Source organism: Somniosus microcephalus, chromosome 4, assembly GCF_052327205.1.
Source record: "Somniosus microcephalus isolate GS21.2 chromosome 4, FLI_Smic_1.0, whole genome shotgun sequence".
Classification (NCBI taxonomy): domain Eukaryota; kingdom Metazoa; phylum Chordata; class Chondrichthyes; order Squaliformes; family Somniosidae; genus Somniosus; species Somniosus microcephalus.
Genome location: NC_140990.1, coordinates 228,271,661 through 228,288,276, shown reverse-complemented (window position 1 = coordinate 228,288,276; position 16,616 = coordinate 228,271,661). Strand labels below are relative to the sequence as shown.

Sequence of the window (16,616 nt, the reverse complement as noted above, 5' to 3'; positions counted from 1 at the left end):
TTTTATGTCTATTTTTCCAAAACCATCAAATGAAATATACACCTATGTTTTGTATTCTATCTTCTAGGGTAATGATGGAAAAGATGGATTGCCTGGTTCTAGAGGTTTCCCAGTAAGTTACTAGAAAAACATATGGGGAAGAAATTTGGCTGCTTTGTGCCTCCTGTTACCGCCCGGGAGTGGGTGGACGGGGCAATAACGGGGCGCTAAGGGATTAGCGACCAGGCATGCCGAATTCAGCGACGCCCGTGAACTTCCCTGCCGGTTTAGTGCTGGGGCTAACATTTACCGTCTCGCCCTCTAGCACCTTGCAGATCGTGATGTCATAAAGTGCGCAGCGCCCCATTACCGCCCCACATATGAAATTGCCTCCCGCCCCCTGCTATATCGCCGGGCGTCAACAATGGCAGGAAGAGGAGGCGTTGTCACCTTGGCTGGCCGCTTGGGGAGTGCTAATTAAAGGCTTTATTATTTGCACCAGTCTGGTACCTGCTGAAAGTTTTCGAGGCTTTATTGCTGCGAGATGTCCGAGCCCTCCACTCTCTGAGAGTGTTCGGGGCTGTAATGGCAGTCGTGCAGGTCGCCTGGCAACACTGATCTGAGCAGAAGTATGTTGTGCACCATCATTGGCCCTTCCCTTTAAGGGACGGAAGCAGCCTCCGATGCCGATATCTTTGCCCTCCACATTACTCAGCGCTCTGCCGCTACCGCCCTGCTCTCGCACTTTCGCACCCTAAGAGAAGTGGTTAGCACTTGATATAGTGCTTCACTTCCCTCTTAGAGCGCTAAAGCTCAATTTCCCAGGACCAGAAAATGATTATTGCCTGACGATACTTTTGAGATTTCAAAAGTTATCGCCCCAAACGGAGCGCGACAGAATTTCTAGCCCGTAATGCTTTTCTGACTCATTTATAGTAATAGTACACTACCTAAATACACAGTGATGTGAAGTCTTAATTAAATATGGACAGGGATTAAAATAATGAGGCCTATTTTTCTGGTGCTTCCATTTCCTGCCTCAAGCATGGCTTGGAGGCAACCCCAGAATGGACCTACCCTGAATGGCATGAAACAGAGGACTACAACTGTGCTTCTTGACTACTGCATACTTGCCAACTTAGAAAAACGCTGGCCAACAGCTTCAAATGTTGAGACATGACACATCCAAAGAAAGCAGACAGCTCAAAAAACTGCTCTGAATATAGATCTATGACATGTGAAGCTAAGGAATGGACTGAAAGTGCAGTGGATATGGCTATATCATATCCTAAGCTTTATATATACATTCCATCTCTTTTATTACAGGACACAAAAGTAGTTAACAGCAGTGTTGATTAAGAGATTGCTGAAATAGCTTATTGGGGTAATTTTAACTTCTGGCATTTGAAAAGGAGAATCGGGAGAGGTGTATTATGGACGGCCGATCTGATATTACCCGTTTTATACTAATGCCAAAAGTTAAAATAACCTCCTATGAGTGCTGATGGCATGACAATTATTTTCAAGAGGAACATACCCGCCCCGAACATTTTGATTTTGACCTCTGATTTGGTGTATTTATTGGCATTTTGGAGTCTACTGTAATTATGAATGCACGTCTCATTATAGTTTTCTTTAATTTCTTTAAAAACCATTGTCATTCCATCCCCACTTCCTATTTTATTTCCAAAGCTTTGCAATTGTGCAACTATAGTGTCAGGAATTGTCAGATAAAGCTAGTTAGTAGATCCACACAGAAAACATTCACCTTTATCTAAAAAACACCCAGCTACAATCAGTATGGAAGAAAATACAGTTCATATAAGACAACATCATGCCTCAGAAAGTAATTTTTGGTGAAAATAAAGTTTTTAAAAGCTGTATTTTAGTAGCATATTTATTATTTACAACTTTTATGAGGACAAACATTAAATAAGTACACTTACAACTGGGATGGCATATTTCACATTTTTCTGCTTTAAATTTGTGTGCAGCAAACAATGGGAGAAAATAACATCTGAGGCTTAGAGTACAAAGGCAAGGAAGTTATGATGAACCTTTATAACTTGTCCAGCCTCAATTGGAGTATTGTGTCCAATTCTGGGCATCGCATTTTAGGAAGGATGTGAAGGCCTTAGAGAGGGTGCAGAAAAGATTTACAAGAATGGTTCCAAGGATGAGGGACTTCAGTTACATGGATAGACTAGAGAAGCTGGGGCTGTTCGCCTTGGAGCAGAGAAGGTTGAGAGAAGATTTGATAGAGGTGTTCAAAATCATGAGGGGTCCAGACAGAGTAGATAGAGAGAAACTGTTCCCATTGGTGGGAGGTTTGAGAACCAGAGGACAGAGATTTAAGGTGATTGGCAGAAGAACCAAAAGCGACATGAGGAAAATCTTTTTTACGCAGCGAGTGGTTAGGATCTGGAATGCACTGCCTGAAAGGGTGGTGGAGGCAGATTCAATCATGGCTTTCAAAAGGGAATTAGATAAGTACCTGAAGGAAAATAAATTACAGGGCTATGGGGAAAGGGTGGGGGAGTGGGACTAGCTGAAGTGCTCTTGCAGAGAGCTGGCATGGGCTCGATGGACCAAATGGCCTCCTTGTGTGCTGTAACCAGTCTATAATTCTATGATTGTTTCCTCTAACCGATTTAGTTCTGACAGGCTCCAGGCCCACCTTCCAAGTGATCAGATTGGTTGATACTGACAGCTCAACACCAGGGAAAAAAGCTAAAATTTCTTTGATGGGGTCAATATAAATCTTTCTTGGCTTATTTTCTCTTCAGGCTTCCACTGAGGCTACTGCAGACTCTCTGGTCAGTGGGGATCCCAGCATTAACCCCAACACTGGGTGCACCGACACTAGATGCAGCAGTCCAGGAGCGTCCTTCCCACCTGATTTACATAACTTCACTGGACCTACAAATAGAGGCCCAACTCCGCCCCTCCACCAAGTTGCCCCGGGATTGATAAAATGGGTGGAGACCAGGTGTAGCGAGTCTCTTGTGCCTGGGAAATGAGCTTTTACCAAGGGGAAAAGATCAGGAAAATCATCCCTAAAGTGTTGACTGAGCACCTATATTTTTGATCCAACACTGGACTGAATACCAGGCTCTTTAATACACCATAAAAGGAGCATATTATGTTCTTTGATGGTATTGATTGACTTTGATGTACAGCTATTTTCATTCAAGTAAAATTTAAATCATTTACAGAAAGTCAGTAGTGTCAGCTGTGGCTCAGTGGGTAGCACACTCACTTCCAAGTCAGAAGGTTGTTGGTTCTGAATCCCACTACAGGGACTTGCAGCACATAAATCTAGGCTGACACTGTCGGAGGTGCTGTCTTTTGGATGAGACGTTAAACTGAGGCCCTGCCTGCTCTCTCAGGTGGATATAAAAGATCCTATGGCACTATTTTGAAGAAGAGCAGGGGAGTTATCCCTGGTGTCCTGGCCAATATTTATCCCTCAATCAACATTACAAAAAAAACAGATTATCTGGTCATTATCACATTGCTATTTGTGGGAGCTTGCTGTGCACAAATTGGCTGCCACGTTTACCACATTACAACAGTGACTACACTTCAAAAGTACTTCATTGGCTGTAAAGCGCTTTGAGATGTCCGGTGGTCGTGAAAGGCTCTATATAAGTTCAACTCTTTCTCTTTTCTTTCCTTTGGTTTTGCATCTTGTGCCCAACTTCGTGTGAGGACCTTTATTTTATTTTAAATCCTAAAATACCTATCAGGAATTTGAAAAGAAAATGGAAAAGGACTTTTGCTCATCACTCACAAAGTTGTATAATTTTTTTCCAATATATTCAACATTCTAAATATATGCTTCATTTGAATCCATGGAGAATTCACGCAAATCATAAAAGTTATGATTATAAACTTGGGGGGTTATTTTGGCCAAAGGGTGAAAACAACCACTAAAATGGGTGCTGTGCTAATAAGACTCGCCTGTTTGAAAGTTTGGATTTAGCACACAATTTTGGTCCTAATTGCTGATTACCGTAATTTGAATTTACCTGGAGTTAAACCAGGCATCTGCAGATATAGCACTCAAGCGCTGATTAGATGCAATTTTCGTGGAGCAGCATATGTGGGCTCTTCACACCCACTTCCACTGCAGGTGTGGAGTGCACTGGCTGGCACACAGCGGCATGTTGCAGGATGGCTCAGGGACCAAGTGAGAGGGTGCACAGGTTCTCGGATGTGGCATTGGCGGTCCTGGTGGAGGAGGTCCAGAGGAGGAGGGATGTCCTGTATCCTCAGGGGGTTAAGGACACTACCTCGTCCTCTTGTCCTCTCTCCTACAGCAGATGGTGCTGCTCTGCCTGGCCTTATGTCCTCCTCCCATTCCTCATGCAGACCAAGGGGGACCTCTAGCAAGATGCCAATAACTAAGCACTCTCTTTTGCCTGGTGACTCATATAAGGTGTCCAAAAAGATGGAGCAGAATAGCACCTACTCTTCTTAGGTCCTCAGAGAATTTCCAGAATAAATCTTGCTAGAGTGTTGGTGATGTCTTGACAAACTGTCCTCGAAAGTCTCCTGATGTGGTTCAGAGGTCCTCTTCACAGCTCCAGCAGCAAGTGAATATGAAATGGTGAGTATCCCTTTAAGTAGTGCTTTAAATCCACATCAATGCCATGCTTACTCCCAAACATCTGGTCGCAGTTAGGAGAGGGGGTTAGTTATTGTCACCAAAATGCTGTGCAGCCTCTTTAATGAGCGCTAGCAGGCATTTTAAGTTGCAAGCAGCCCTTTAATGAGCCTCTGGGCGCAGGCTTCAACTCCTTTACCAAGATGTCGTCTTGTGCTAACCATGAGCTAAACCGCTGTTGTAGCTAAGACCCCACCAAGGCCATCTCGCAGGCTGTTTAGCACCTAAAGTATTGGGGAAAGTCTGGCCTAGAAATTCAGTAAGGCCCCGCCAGCTCACTTGCGCCCAAAAGTTAGCGCTGCGCGCGGAGCCAGTTGCGACCGTCAGAAATTCAGTTTCTGCGCCCCAAGTCGGAACCGGGCGCTATTACAGGGTGTGCCCGCCCCTGCTTGGGGCGCTGAAACTGAATTTCAGCGCTGTAGGTGCCGCTGCGCCACCCGCTGCGGAGCGGCAGGCTGTGGTACTGCAGGCCTCCTCCTTCTCTTAAGGGGGAGGTGCCTGCAACGGGGAGATCGCCGCTTGATAGTGCCGGCAAATGAGCCCGGCACCACGGAGAAGTGCCGGGCTCGCGGAAAGCAGCCGGCAATGCCGCGGGGGTGGAGGAGGCCGGGGAAGGAGGTGCAGGCAGGCGGCCGCCGAAAAAGCGGCCGGCCGCACCTCCGCCTTAACCAGCGCCACTAAGGCTGCAGGACGGCCACAGTTGCAGAACGTTGTTTGCGGCCGCTGTGGAAGAGGCGGCCGCAACTAAATATGGGGGTTGGGCCGGTATCGGGGCGGAACCGGGGCACTGCGCACACCGATGACGTCATCGGTGCCGGCGCAGCACTAACGGCTACCGCCGCCATTACCGCTGCGCTGAATATCAGCGCAAACTCCTCTATTGGCGCAGAAGCCCTCTTTGGGCGGTAACTGGCCGCAAAGCTGGCGGGGCCTTACTGAATTTCTAGCCCTCTGTCTTTTAAGGCATCCTTAGTTACTTTATTTTTCTTTGCATTTTAGGGTCCTTCTGGTTTACCTGGCAATCTTGGAGCTCCAGGTCCCATCGGTCAACCGGGTCCAGCAGGCACTAATGGCGTTCCTGGTGCTATGGGTCCACAGGTAATGCAAATAACGTTATTCATACTATTCTGCCCTATTGACTAAAACCACACCATACAAATAGTGCTGCAGTTCAGTGCTGTGACAAGCAGAACTGCTGTAGCATCACTATTTTTGGTGGACTATTATAAAACAAAATGTGATGGATGTTTGTCATAATTTAATACATAATTGCTACTTTCAAGAATTAGGAATCAAAATTCACAACATTATTGTAATTTCTTAATTTTTCAGTATATTTTTCTCTCCACAATTTATCTGCCCTGGCTATCAAAACATATCAGTGCCATGTGATTCCTTGCCTCAAATCGTCTGTAACATTTTGCATAAATAATCATTATTTTTTTTGAATATAGCTCTGTTAGATGTTAAATTGCTTTAAGATTATTCAAAATTGTAGATTTTATTTTTCAGGCTTTCAATTTAAAAATGGCCTATTTTGATTTTTCTGTTCAAATGTCCTAAATTTCAACCTATTTTGTTACTAACAAGAAGTGTATCTCTTTCTTAGGGTGAACCAGGTAAAAATGGAGGAAAAGGTGATCCTGGTTCCAAGGGTAACCCTGTAAGTTTTCTTGTTTAGACTTTTTAGTTTAAACATGGAGAATAAAACAAAGTAATAAAGGTTTGAATAAGAATAATTTTAATAAGTGACATCCAATTAATAAAGGATTTTTGAAAAGTAAAAATAATATCCGGATTTTGCGGTGATAACGACGGTGAAACTGTCAACGTTCGCCATCATCACTCCTCTGAAAGTGACAGCAATTTCTGGAATCAGTACATGTGCAGCGGAGATGCAGAAGTTGCTGTCAATCATTCCCTGCTCCTCCACAGGTTGCGCTGTGTAACTCCCCATAGCAGGCAATCAATTCAAATCAAAGTTCCGGACAAAAACTTCCCCTATTATGCTAGTATATCACTGTTAAACCCTACCAAAAAAGTTAAGCCTTGTTGAAAGAGGTATAACTGGGTTTTTAATGGTGTATTGACTGCTGGACAACCATTCTGGCCCTGAAAAACTAATTTTATATTTGTGGAATGTCAGTTTTTTCCATTAATATGATAAGAATTGCAGGGCTTTTAAAATAATTTTTTAATTAAGTTTGTTAATGATATTTCAGCTTCTACCTTAATCCTATGTGCATGTCCCAATCTTTATTTCACTCTCTGTAAAATTTCTAAAAAGTAATTTATAATCTGTGCATTTTACTTCCTGGTTTGCTATCTGTGAGAATTCTTCAATGTGATTGGCCGCTTAGCTTGCTTGATGACATTACTGTTGCTGGAAGCTGGAGATTCGCTTGATTTGGCGCCAGATACAAACTAAGGTCGGGAGAGCTGAAATTCACACCACAGAGATCGCTAGATCTTTGTGGGCTGCTTTATTCAAGGTCAACGGTGCGTGCCATCGCTTCGCCACTGACTGTAAATTCTGGGCCAATGAAATATGACCTCTGGATATTTCTAAATAATCCACATTTGCTGAAATGTTAGTTCATTTCATAGAGTAACAACAAAAACAGTGGTAATCTTGAAACAACAAAGAAATGTATATATTTAACATTGCCAATAAATGTGTAAAACTAAAAGTTAAGAAAAACAGCTGAAGATAATGAAGAACTTTATTGTGATTGGAAAAAATCCTATCAATGATGTCCTTTGGAACTGCAGATAATAGTCATTAGTTCTATAATCCTCAATTTAAAATAATTTAATGATTATATGCACAGTGATTCTTTTACAAGATTCAGTAGTTCTATTATCCTTAAGCCATTACTAGTACCTTCATAATCTCCTTCATTGCCATCAACCGCATCCTTGCAAACATCACTACTATATGCATTGTCCTATAATAGGTGCTTGTCCATTGAAATTTGTTGTATTTCATGGAATGGTTGAGGCGAATAGCATAGATGCATTTAAGGGGAAGCTAGATAAGTGCATGATGAAGAAAGGAATCAAAGGATACGTTGATAGGGTGAGATGAAGAAAGGTGGGAGGAGGCTCGAGTGGAGCATAACAACCAGTGGCTCAAGTGGAGCATAAACACCAGCATTGTTGGGCCAAATGACCTGTTTCTGTACTGTAAAATTCTATGTAGTTCTATTTATAGCAACAAACTTATACCAGTTACATGTTTTTAATGTATTATCCTCTGAAATCAACGAAGTGACAATGGCGTTTACAGTTTTGATTTGGATTGCAATACACTTTTTCATTTAAGAAGCTGAATATAGTTTGATTTGCAATGTAGCAAAATTACCGGGGGAATTTTTCGGGGGATCAGCGGGCGCATTTGGTGGTGGGTTGGGTAGGAAAAAGTTTTTTGACAGCGGTTAGGGAACCTGCTGTCAACCCGCCTCCATGCTAGTCTCCCAGATATCGGCTCTGTCATCGCTGGACAGACCCGACACCAAGCGGCAGGGGAGACAATTTAGATTATTACGAGTTTGTTAACAGGCAAACTATTTTAAGCACACCTTTAGATTTTAAGGGGGAAAAATTTGGTTGCTTTACGCGGCGCCGCCAATGCCTTCCGCGAAATTCAGCAGGAGGTTAGCGGCAGCAGTTTCCATTAGGGCCCCGTGGTGCTGCGCTGCCAGCGCCCCGCTCGTGCCCAAGCTGCGATCTTCAGTAGTGCCCCCTGACTTACTGCCGGACGCTATGTCCGAAGGGGTCAGGGGGATCTACCTGCGGCTAGGGCGGCGCTAATTAAAAGTGAGGTGCTGGGCGGCCATTTTTGTTGCTGGCCGCCTGCCAACGCCTGCCCCTGTTTCCATCCCTGGTCTCCTGAGCAGCCCCACCATGGAGTGCCGGCTGCGCTCCATGAGCCCAGCATTCCTCTTGAGTGCCGGGCTCTTTTGCTGGCACTCCGATCCCTGGTGGTCCAACTGGGCCTCGGGTCGCGCTGCGCAAGGCCCTACCCTTTAAGAAGGGGAGGAAGGCCTGCAGTACCGCGGCACGAAGTGCTGCAGCGCCGCCGTGATATTCCCTCGCAGCGCCCCAAGAGGGAGGCCGAGCGCTCCCAGTAGCGCCCCGCTTCCTTCTCGGGGTGCTACCGATGAATTTCGACCACGTGGGCGCTAACTTTTTTGGGGCACTACCCCAACGGTGGCGCAACTCAATTTTTCCCCCTAAGAGCTCGCCCACTGCTTCCCCGCTGCTTGGGGATCACATCAGGTAAGGAGGTTGGGAGTTGTGTCGCCTTGGGATGATTTCTTAATTAAAAGCTGCAAATGTTCTAAAAAAAGCTCCCATTTCATTGCTGTTCACTTTCCAAGGTTAGAAGCTGTTGCTTACTGCATTTGAAAGACAGATTGAGCTTTATGCAGCTTGCAAGTGTTTGGAGCAAACTCTGGCGGTGATTTTGCCAATGGGGGCGCGTTGGAGGCGGGACTGCTGCTTGTTGGGTTTTAGTTCCACCTCCATTGACATCTGGCCAACCCACGCTATTTTCCCTTGATTGACCTTGTTAAGTCTGCCCTGCGGGCTTAGAAGGGCAATTAAGGGAAAGTCGGTGACAGAGAACGTCAGCATATGACATTTCATCTGTCAAAAAATTTTGACAGATGAATTGTCATTGATTGACAGCTTTGAGAAGCTGTCAAACACTGACATTCTCTGTTGTTTGGTGAGTTCTTGTACTCAAGGCTCACCAAACCTCTTTCCTGAGGGAGGAGGCAACCCAGACAGCCCCTATCTGCCTGGGCAGACTGTGATCGACTCATACAACTATGGTACCACTGAACGCAACCCCAAGTCCCCATTCAACAATAGTCCCACACTTTACCTTCCCTCTGTTACTGACCATCACAGTGTCCTCTTGGCCATATTGCTGAAGTAAAAGCCACCACAAATGAAACATTTCAATCCAACTTTATACATCTATCTATCCAATATTAGACAACAAAGTCAATGAATCATCCTTGTGCATTCCCTTCATGCCTGTCTTCAGTGTGCCTTTGCCTGTCCTAGTGCTCCTACAAAGTGCTACCCCAGTATCTGCAGTATGGCTGGTGGAAGGCTGCTGACTTTCATTAGAGGAGACTGCAGATGACCTTGCAGGACGACCTCAATCAGCTCTGGGCCGAGAAGGCCCGGCTGTGGACTGCACCACCTCAACATGGACGGCAGCAGTCTCAGCTGGCTGGCGGACAGGCAGCAGCAAGGGCACTGGCGGAGTGGCTCTTCCTCCATTTCCTCCTCCTCCTTGTCCTCAGTTGGTCACCATATGCTTGGTGGTAGGGGCTGTGCCCTCATGATGGTGAGGTTGTGGAACATGCAACAGACCATGATGAATCTTGCGACGCGCTCTGGTGAGTACTGCAGGGCTCCTCCAGAGAGGTCCAGGCAGCGGAAACATTGTTTAAGGGTGACAAATGCTGTCATCCTTAGAGAGGACAGCAGATTTGTACTCCATGGAGCCACTGCCACTCCCCTGAGGTGGCAACTCAGCATTCCTAGTAATCTGTTGGAGGAGAGATTGCTGGACTGCTGTGACACCCTGCAAGTCCCTTTCTACATTGGTAAATGCAGCCATAATGGCAGCAGTCTGAGCTTGCGTGGCTGCAAGCTGAGCCTGCATGAGAGCAGTCTGAGCTTGTATGAGAGCAGTCTGAGCTTCCACTGCAGCACTCAGACATTGGGTGGCTTCTGCTTGTGCTGCAATGGAAGCTGAGACATCGGCCATCAGATGCTGCATCATGGTTGGGTCCGCAAGTGTGCTAGTGGAGTTGGCCATCACTTCCATGCTGGAAATGATGGGCAACAAACTTGCAAAGCCCTGTGCAAGGTTGGTGCCGGACTCCTTGACATTGCACTAAGGCTTTCTGGCAGGCCTGCCTATGCACCAAGCATTTCATTGTGCATACCCATCAGCGTTCTTCTGTAGCCTGCCCCATCGACATCCTCATCTGAGTTCACTGCAGCAGAACTCGTGTGTGACTTCGCCCCCCCACCCCGGGGAGCTGGCACATGCACTACCCTTTCCCCCTGCCCCGGCTGCAGGCCGCTCATGCCCAGTGTCTTGCCACATGCAAATCCAGCCTGTAACCTATCCTCTAAACTATGCGGAGTGCCAGTGTCTGAGCTGGTGGGTGCAAGTGTGAAATCGAGTGACGGTGCTGTGTCTTCATCATCAGTGCCTTGGCGTTCTTTTATTTCGTGCTCCTCCACCAGTGCCTGGCCAGGTGTCAGTTCTTGGCTATCTGAAAGGAGAAAGGCACCAGGCTGTGGTGAGGGGAGGGTGGGGGGGAGGCTGGGAGGGGGAGGAAATCAAGAGGTGCATGCTTACACCATGTGAAGCTTGTAAATCAGAAGAGATTGTGGGATGCTGAGGAAGTGGGATGTGAGAAGGAGGATTACGTATGAGGATGTCGGCATCTTGTATTCTTCCAGCCCCATCACTGGCTACAGGCTCAGCGATGCCTCTCCCAATAATGGTCAGCACCGTCTCCTCCATGGGGGTCAGGTTATGCAGGTGGCCTGTCCCCCACCAGTTAGTTCCTGCTGGTGCTGGTTGTGAGCCACCTTTTCCTGAAAGTGAAAGGGAAGTGTGTCAATGAGTGTGGTTTAATGTGTTTGGGTGATATGCCTGTCGTGGTTGAGCAGCTGACCGTGTGTGCAGGCTTGCAGCAGTGGTACGTGTGTGAGGATGAGGTGAAGCTATGGATGTGTAGAGATTGTTGGTAGGTGAGTGATGGGGGTGTGATGCATTCAGCAGTGTGTGAGGCTAGTGGTGCAGATGGTGGGATAGGGTATTTGAAGATGAATTTACTGACCTTGACCACTCGTGTGAGGTCATTAAATTTCTTCCTGCACTGCATCCAGGTCGTCAGGGCTATACTGCTGGCATTCACCACAGCGACTATCTGCTCCCATTGGATTTTGCACATTTGCCCAGAGAGCCTCCTGGCCCCCTGTGAAAACAGGACCTCTCTCCTCGAGTTAACCTCCTGCACCAAGGCCTCCAGTACTGCATCGGAGGACCTTGTTGCATGCTCTCTCCCGTGTTGCGACATAATTGTTTTTTTCCTCCTCTCACTCTCTTCCCCAGCCAGTTGAATGAGCTGTTGCAGGCAGAATGCACCTACCCTTTAAGAGGTGCAGACTGCCTTTAAGAAGTGCAGGCTAGCTTTAATTGGTGCTAGCCTTGCACAAACTTGGGCCTCCTGCTGAGCATTCTGTCACTCAGCAGTGGGTTCATTGCTGGGCTGAACGCCGCAATCATGCTAATCAGCAGGCAGCACAAAGTTAGTGTGCATTCCTTTGAATGGCCGTGGGGTAATCGCGCATCGCGATCCCCGTGCTCATTGTCAGAGACAAACGTATATCTAGGATGAAATGTCTTGGTAACTTGTAACATTGACACAAAAATCCAACATTTATGTCATTTCAATGACTGGACAAAGCTGAACTGGAATGCAAAAATAGCCCCAAGATGGCCAAGAACTTTTATGATTTTATTTCCTTTAATAATTCGACAAGAAAAAAAATACAGATGCTAAAACAGAACATAAAATGGTTGAGTTAAAAGGAAAAAGTGTGACTGAAAATCTGAAGTAATTCTATGATACACAGCAGGTCAGTTAACATCAGTACTCAAATAATAATTTTCGAGGGGAGATCGCAACCAAAATGTTATCTATCCACTTTCAGATGCTGACTGGCATCCTGTGCATTTCCAATATTTTCTAATATTTGTGTAACGTTACATGGTCGATTGGCAGCCTATCACCTTTTTGACAGAGTGTAAAGTCACACTATTTATCTTGTTTACTTGCAGGGGAGAAATGGAAATCCAGGTTCTCCTGGGCCCCCTGGAGAGGAAGGCAAAAGGGGCCCAACAGGTGAAAAAGGATCAGTTGGCCTAAACGGTTTACCTGGAACTAGAGTAAGAGATGATAATTTTTCATATGCTGAGCAAGTAAATTATTGGCAGAAAATGATTACAATTCATGAAAGAGGATAGACGTTGACTGTAAAAGTAATGTTGAAAAAAAAAGTGGATGTTGTGTGAAAGTGCCACTGTCAGAATAAGGGGAGTTGTATCTTATCTCTGAGTCTTTCCACCATCCTCTCATCTTCAAGCCTTTATAAATCAAGCTTGGCGTCACTTCATCACTGTTTCTGGATTTACACCATGTTCTACTCTTTTCATCGTGTAAGTCCTGCACTTACTGGCCTTGGCCCTTTATTTTGATTGCTCAATTAAAAAATAAATGATTTTGCTGATGCAACAGTCCTTACAAACTACAATACTTAATCAATTAAGTACAGCTTAAATCTAGATGTATATTTAAGGAGTATTTACTCATTTACCCCTTGATGGTGGGAAACATTGCCCATCGCCAGCATATGCTGAAAACTTGTAAAGTTACCCCTTTCAAACAAAATGTGTTCAGGATGGTAAATCTCTAGGTTTAGAGTTATAGGGTGCAATTTTAACTGCCCTCGCCTAGCGGAAACCAGGCGGGGGGCAGTTAAAATAACAGGAGTCACTTACCTCCTCTGATCCTGCTTCTTGTGTTCAGGAGGATGTATCTGTGCATTTCTATTAGTTGTATTTTGCAGGCAGAAGAATTTCACACAAAAATATCATGTTATGAATTTTAAAAAACGACGATGTTCAATAAATAACTGGTAAAATAAAGTTGTCATTTCCTCCCTTTTAATTCTTCATGTATGACCCTAGACAGTGACTACTTGACATGCACCTCAGTTGGTGTCACTGGATAGAGATCAGAAATATGCATTCTAGCTACTTTTCTCCTTCAGGGTTGCTGAGGCCAATTATAGTGCTTCAGCAAATACCTCACTTCAATCGGCTAACACAGACCTGTGAAAGATTGTTCTGTATGCCTTAGTACCAGTGTATTTACCGTTAAGCCATAAGACAAATGAGTGAAAACTATTACTTTCCACGCAGCTTCAGATATTCAATTTAGATGTGTATCATACCTCCTTCACTCTGAGCAATCGTAATTCAAATCATAATGAGCTGCTGTCATTGGTGCCAGCACCTCCATAGTTTTGTACAGTTTCTTTGGAAAAAAGCCAGCTGGGTTCCTTGCGTATTAAATCAGAGCCAACATCCCCATTTGCAATGCAGCAGAAATGTAGGGGGGAATTTTTCAGGGGGACAGCGGGCACCACGTTTGGTGGCAGGTCAGGTGAGAATTTTTTTTTTATAGCGGGTCGGGAACCCATTGTCAACCTGCCGCTATGCGACTTTCCCAGATGTCGGGCCTGTCAACGCTGAACCAAACCGACACACAGCGGTGGGGGAGGCAATTTAGGTTCAGAGCCTTGTTAAGAGTCTCTTAACAAATATTTTGAGCTCACCTTTAAATTTTACGAGGTTGCCCATGGGGTCCATGCTACTCGAGCATCACGTCAGGTAAGGAGGTCAGGTGTGTTACCATGAAATGATCTCTTTATTTGACAGCTGCAAATGTGCTATAAAAGCTCCCATCTCACAGCTGTTCACTTTCCAAGCTCAGAAGTTGTTGCTTACTACACTTGGAAGACAGATTGAGCTTTATGCAGTTTGCAAGTGTTTAGAGTAAACTCTCTATCCATGCCACCTCATTGGAACAACCTCTCTCACCATTGACAGAATGCTTCTGTCATCTCTAATCTCTACTTCACCTGCCATTTATTCCATCAGCATGAGTGCCCTTTATACTCTCCCACCTTGGTCCTCAGAATGGCACCACGATCAGCCCCAACACCAGCAGCACCAGGCACACCAGCAGCACCAACAACAATACCAACCTTCTCTGCAATCAACTGATGCTGCACAGGACAGAGAGCATCAGCACCTGACCACATTGCAGCCCGGGTCACCAGGGTAGCCTCACCATGGCCAGATTTACTTCACTTGATGCTGTACACCCTGGCTGCCACATGATGCACCAGATTGGCACCACCCCACACCAACATTATAAGGCATCCCTACAATGTCCAAGCCATTCCTTTCACATTCATCACCATTGTGGGGGTTACCGTTATGTCTCACCATTCACTGCAACTCACTAAGCCACTTCCAAAGGTGCACAGCAATCTGTCCAAAAATGCAAAGTGTTGAAAATAAAGATTTCAATGTTTGACAGCACATTAACAGAAACTTCACATCAACATTGGCTAAAACACACAAGTGTTTTAGCCAATGAGTAAGGTGTGAGTAAGGATGTGCAGGAGTAGGGTAGGGAAGGCAGCGTGGTGGGGATGTGTTGAGTGGCACAGCAGGATGAGGTTGAGTGTGGCTTTGCAGTGACATTTTGTGATCTACTGAGATCATTGAAAGTTTTGCACCACTGCAGCCTGGTCCGCCTGATGACATCCCTGCTTGTGTCCTCCTATGCAATGTGCAACCAGGCTGCATTGATCTCCCGGGGAGGTCTCTTCCGCCCATTGGAAGGGAAGAGAACCTCCCTGCGTGCTGTGACTCCCTCCATAAGCATATGCAGAGAGTCATGGGAGAGCCTGGGTGCAGCTGTGCACCTTTGTGCAGTGCTTGTCAGTGTTTGCAGCACCTCAATACTGTAGAACACTGACGGCACAACTGTCAAAATCAATTTGCACATGGTCCCGTTAAGGAAGCCGGCTGATGACGTGTCATCAAGTGATGTCATCAGACCCGCTTCCTTCAATTGACCGGCAAACACGCTGGGCGGGCTTAACAAGTCCTATCACAGTAAAATAATTCTATAGAGCGGGCTGGAGCCAGCAGCGAGGTCATGACCCACCACCGACCCCGGCCGCACTGGACCCGCCGAGATAGGGGAAATCGCGGCCGTAGTCTCTTCAGTTGACATTGCTAGTTAGTTGATAGTATTCATGAAACACTCTTTATAGTTAAGCAAAGTTCTGCCCACAGAGGAAAGCTTAATAAAACTAACCTTTAAACATTTAATCCAGAAGACAAGGCTATGCATTTGTTAAGTATACTGCATCAGTGAGAGCACTAAATTAAAATCTGAATCTGTTCTGGTAAACAATGCATAGATGACCTTCAAGATCGGAGGCTTCTATTGCAGGACTGCTGATGTTGATTAGTGACAAAAAGGCTGCACAGTTCTAAATTCTGTGACTGCTTTCTGTACTGAATTATTTTGTGATTCATTTTTATCAGTATAATAAAACAAACAATAATAAAACACCAATTACACACCTGTTCCCATAGTGGAGCTTTAGATAAAACCTGGCATAGCTAAATTGTATCAGTTTGTAGGCTGCAATTATAGTAGACGTTTGCTTTATGCATAACTCTGATCATTTGAAACACCGAGAACTGCTAATTGTAGCAAAATAACTAGTGTGAGTTTTAAGCATGGGACATGTTTTTATTCTCATGTTACTTTTTTACTTAAATTAATGAATACAGGAATTTCAGCTAGCACAATCTAGAACTGTAAATTCCTTTTTTTTGATCAACTCATCATTGTAATGTTATTGTTCCTGTTCCTGTTACTAGGGCCCACATGGTATCCGAGGAACCCAGGGTCTCACTGGTCATCCTGGTGAAAAGGTTAGAAAAACTTTTTACTCTCAATTTACCGCAGTGAAAAAAAATCATTAATTCATGCTTGTGGGTTTTCTATTGATTGATAGTTTAAAATATTTATTTATATATTGTTCTCATTACAACAGGGTCCTGTAGGAGAAACAGGCCCACCTGGCGCTGCTGGTCCTAGAGGTAGTGTGGGTGATTCAGGTCATCCTGGCGATCCTGGTCCTGCAGGTCAAAATGTAAGAAAATACTTTATATCCTAAGAACTTCACATATAAAACTATATGCTAACCTTTCTGAGATGTGATAAGAAATACTAACCTGGAAATAACTGTTGCTGATGCTATCATTGAT

At 45.1% G+C, this 16,616-nt stretch overlaps 1 protein-coding gene across 1 annotated transcript in view; it reads left to right on the top strand.

The window, feature by feature from the left end:
* Positions 1-16,616, top strand: part of LOC147120253 (uncharacterized) — a 107,345-nt gene that overhangs the window by 41,871 nt on the left and 48,858 nt on the right. The window contains exons 17-22 of the mRNA XM_085985898.1: positions 68-112; positions 5,648-5,746; positions 6,258-6,311; positions 12,534-12,641; positions 16,227-16,280; positions 16,403-16,501. Of these exons, the coding sequence (XP_085842024.1) occupies positions 68-112; positions 5,648-5,746; positions 6,258-6,311; positions 12,534-12,641; positions 16,227-16,280; positions 16,403-16,501 (459 nt within the window). The remainder of the gene's footprint in view (positions 1-67; positions 113-5,647; positions 5,747-6,257; positions 6,312-12,533; positions 12,642-16,226; positions 16,281-16,402; positions 16,502-16,616) is intronic.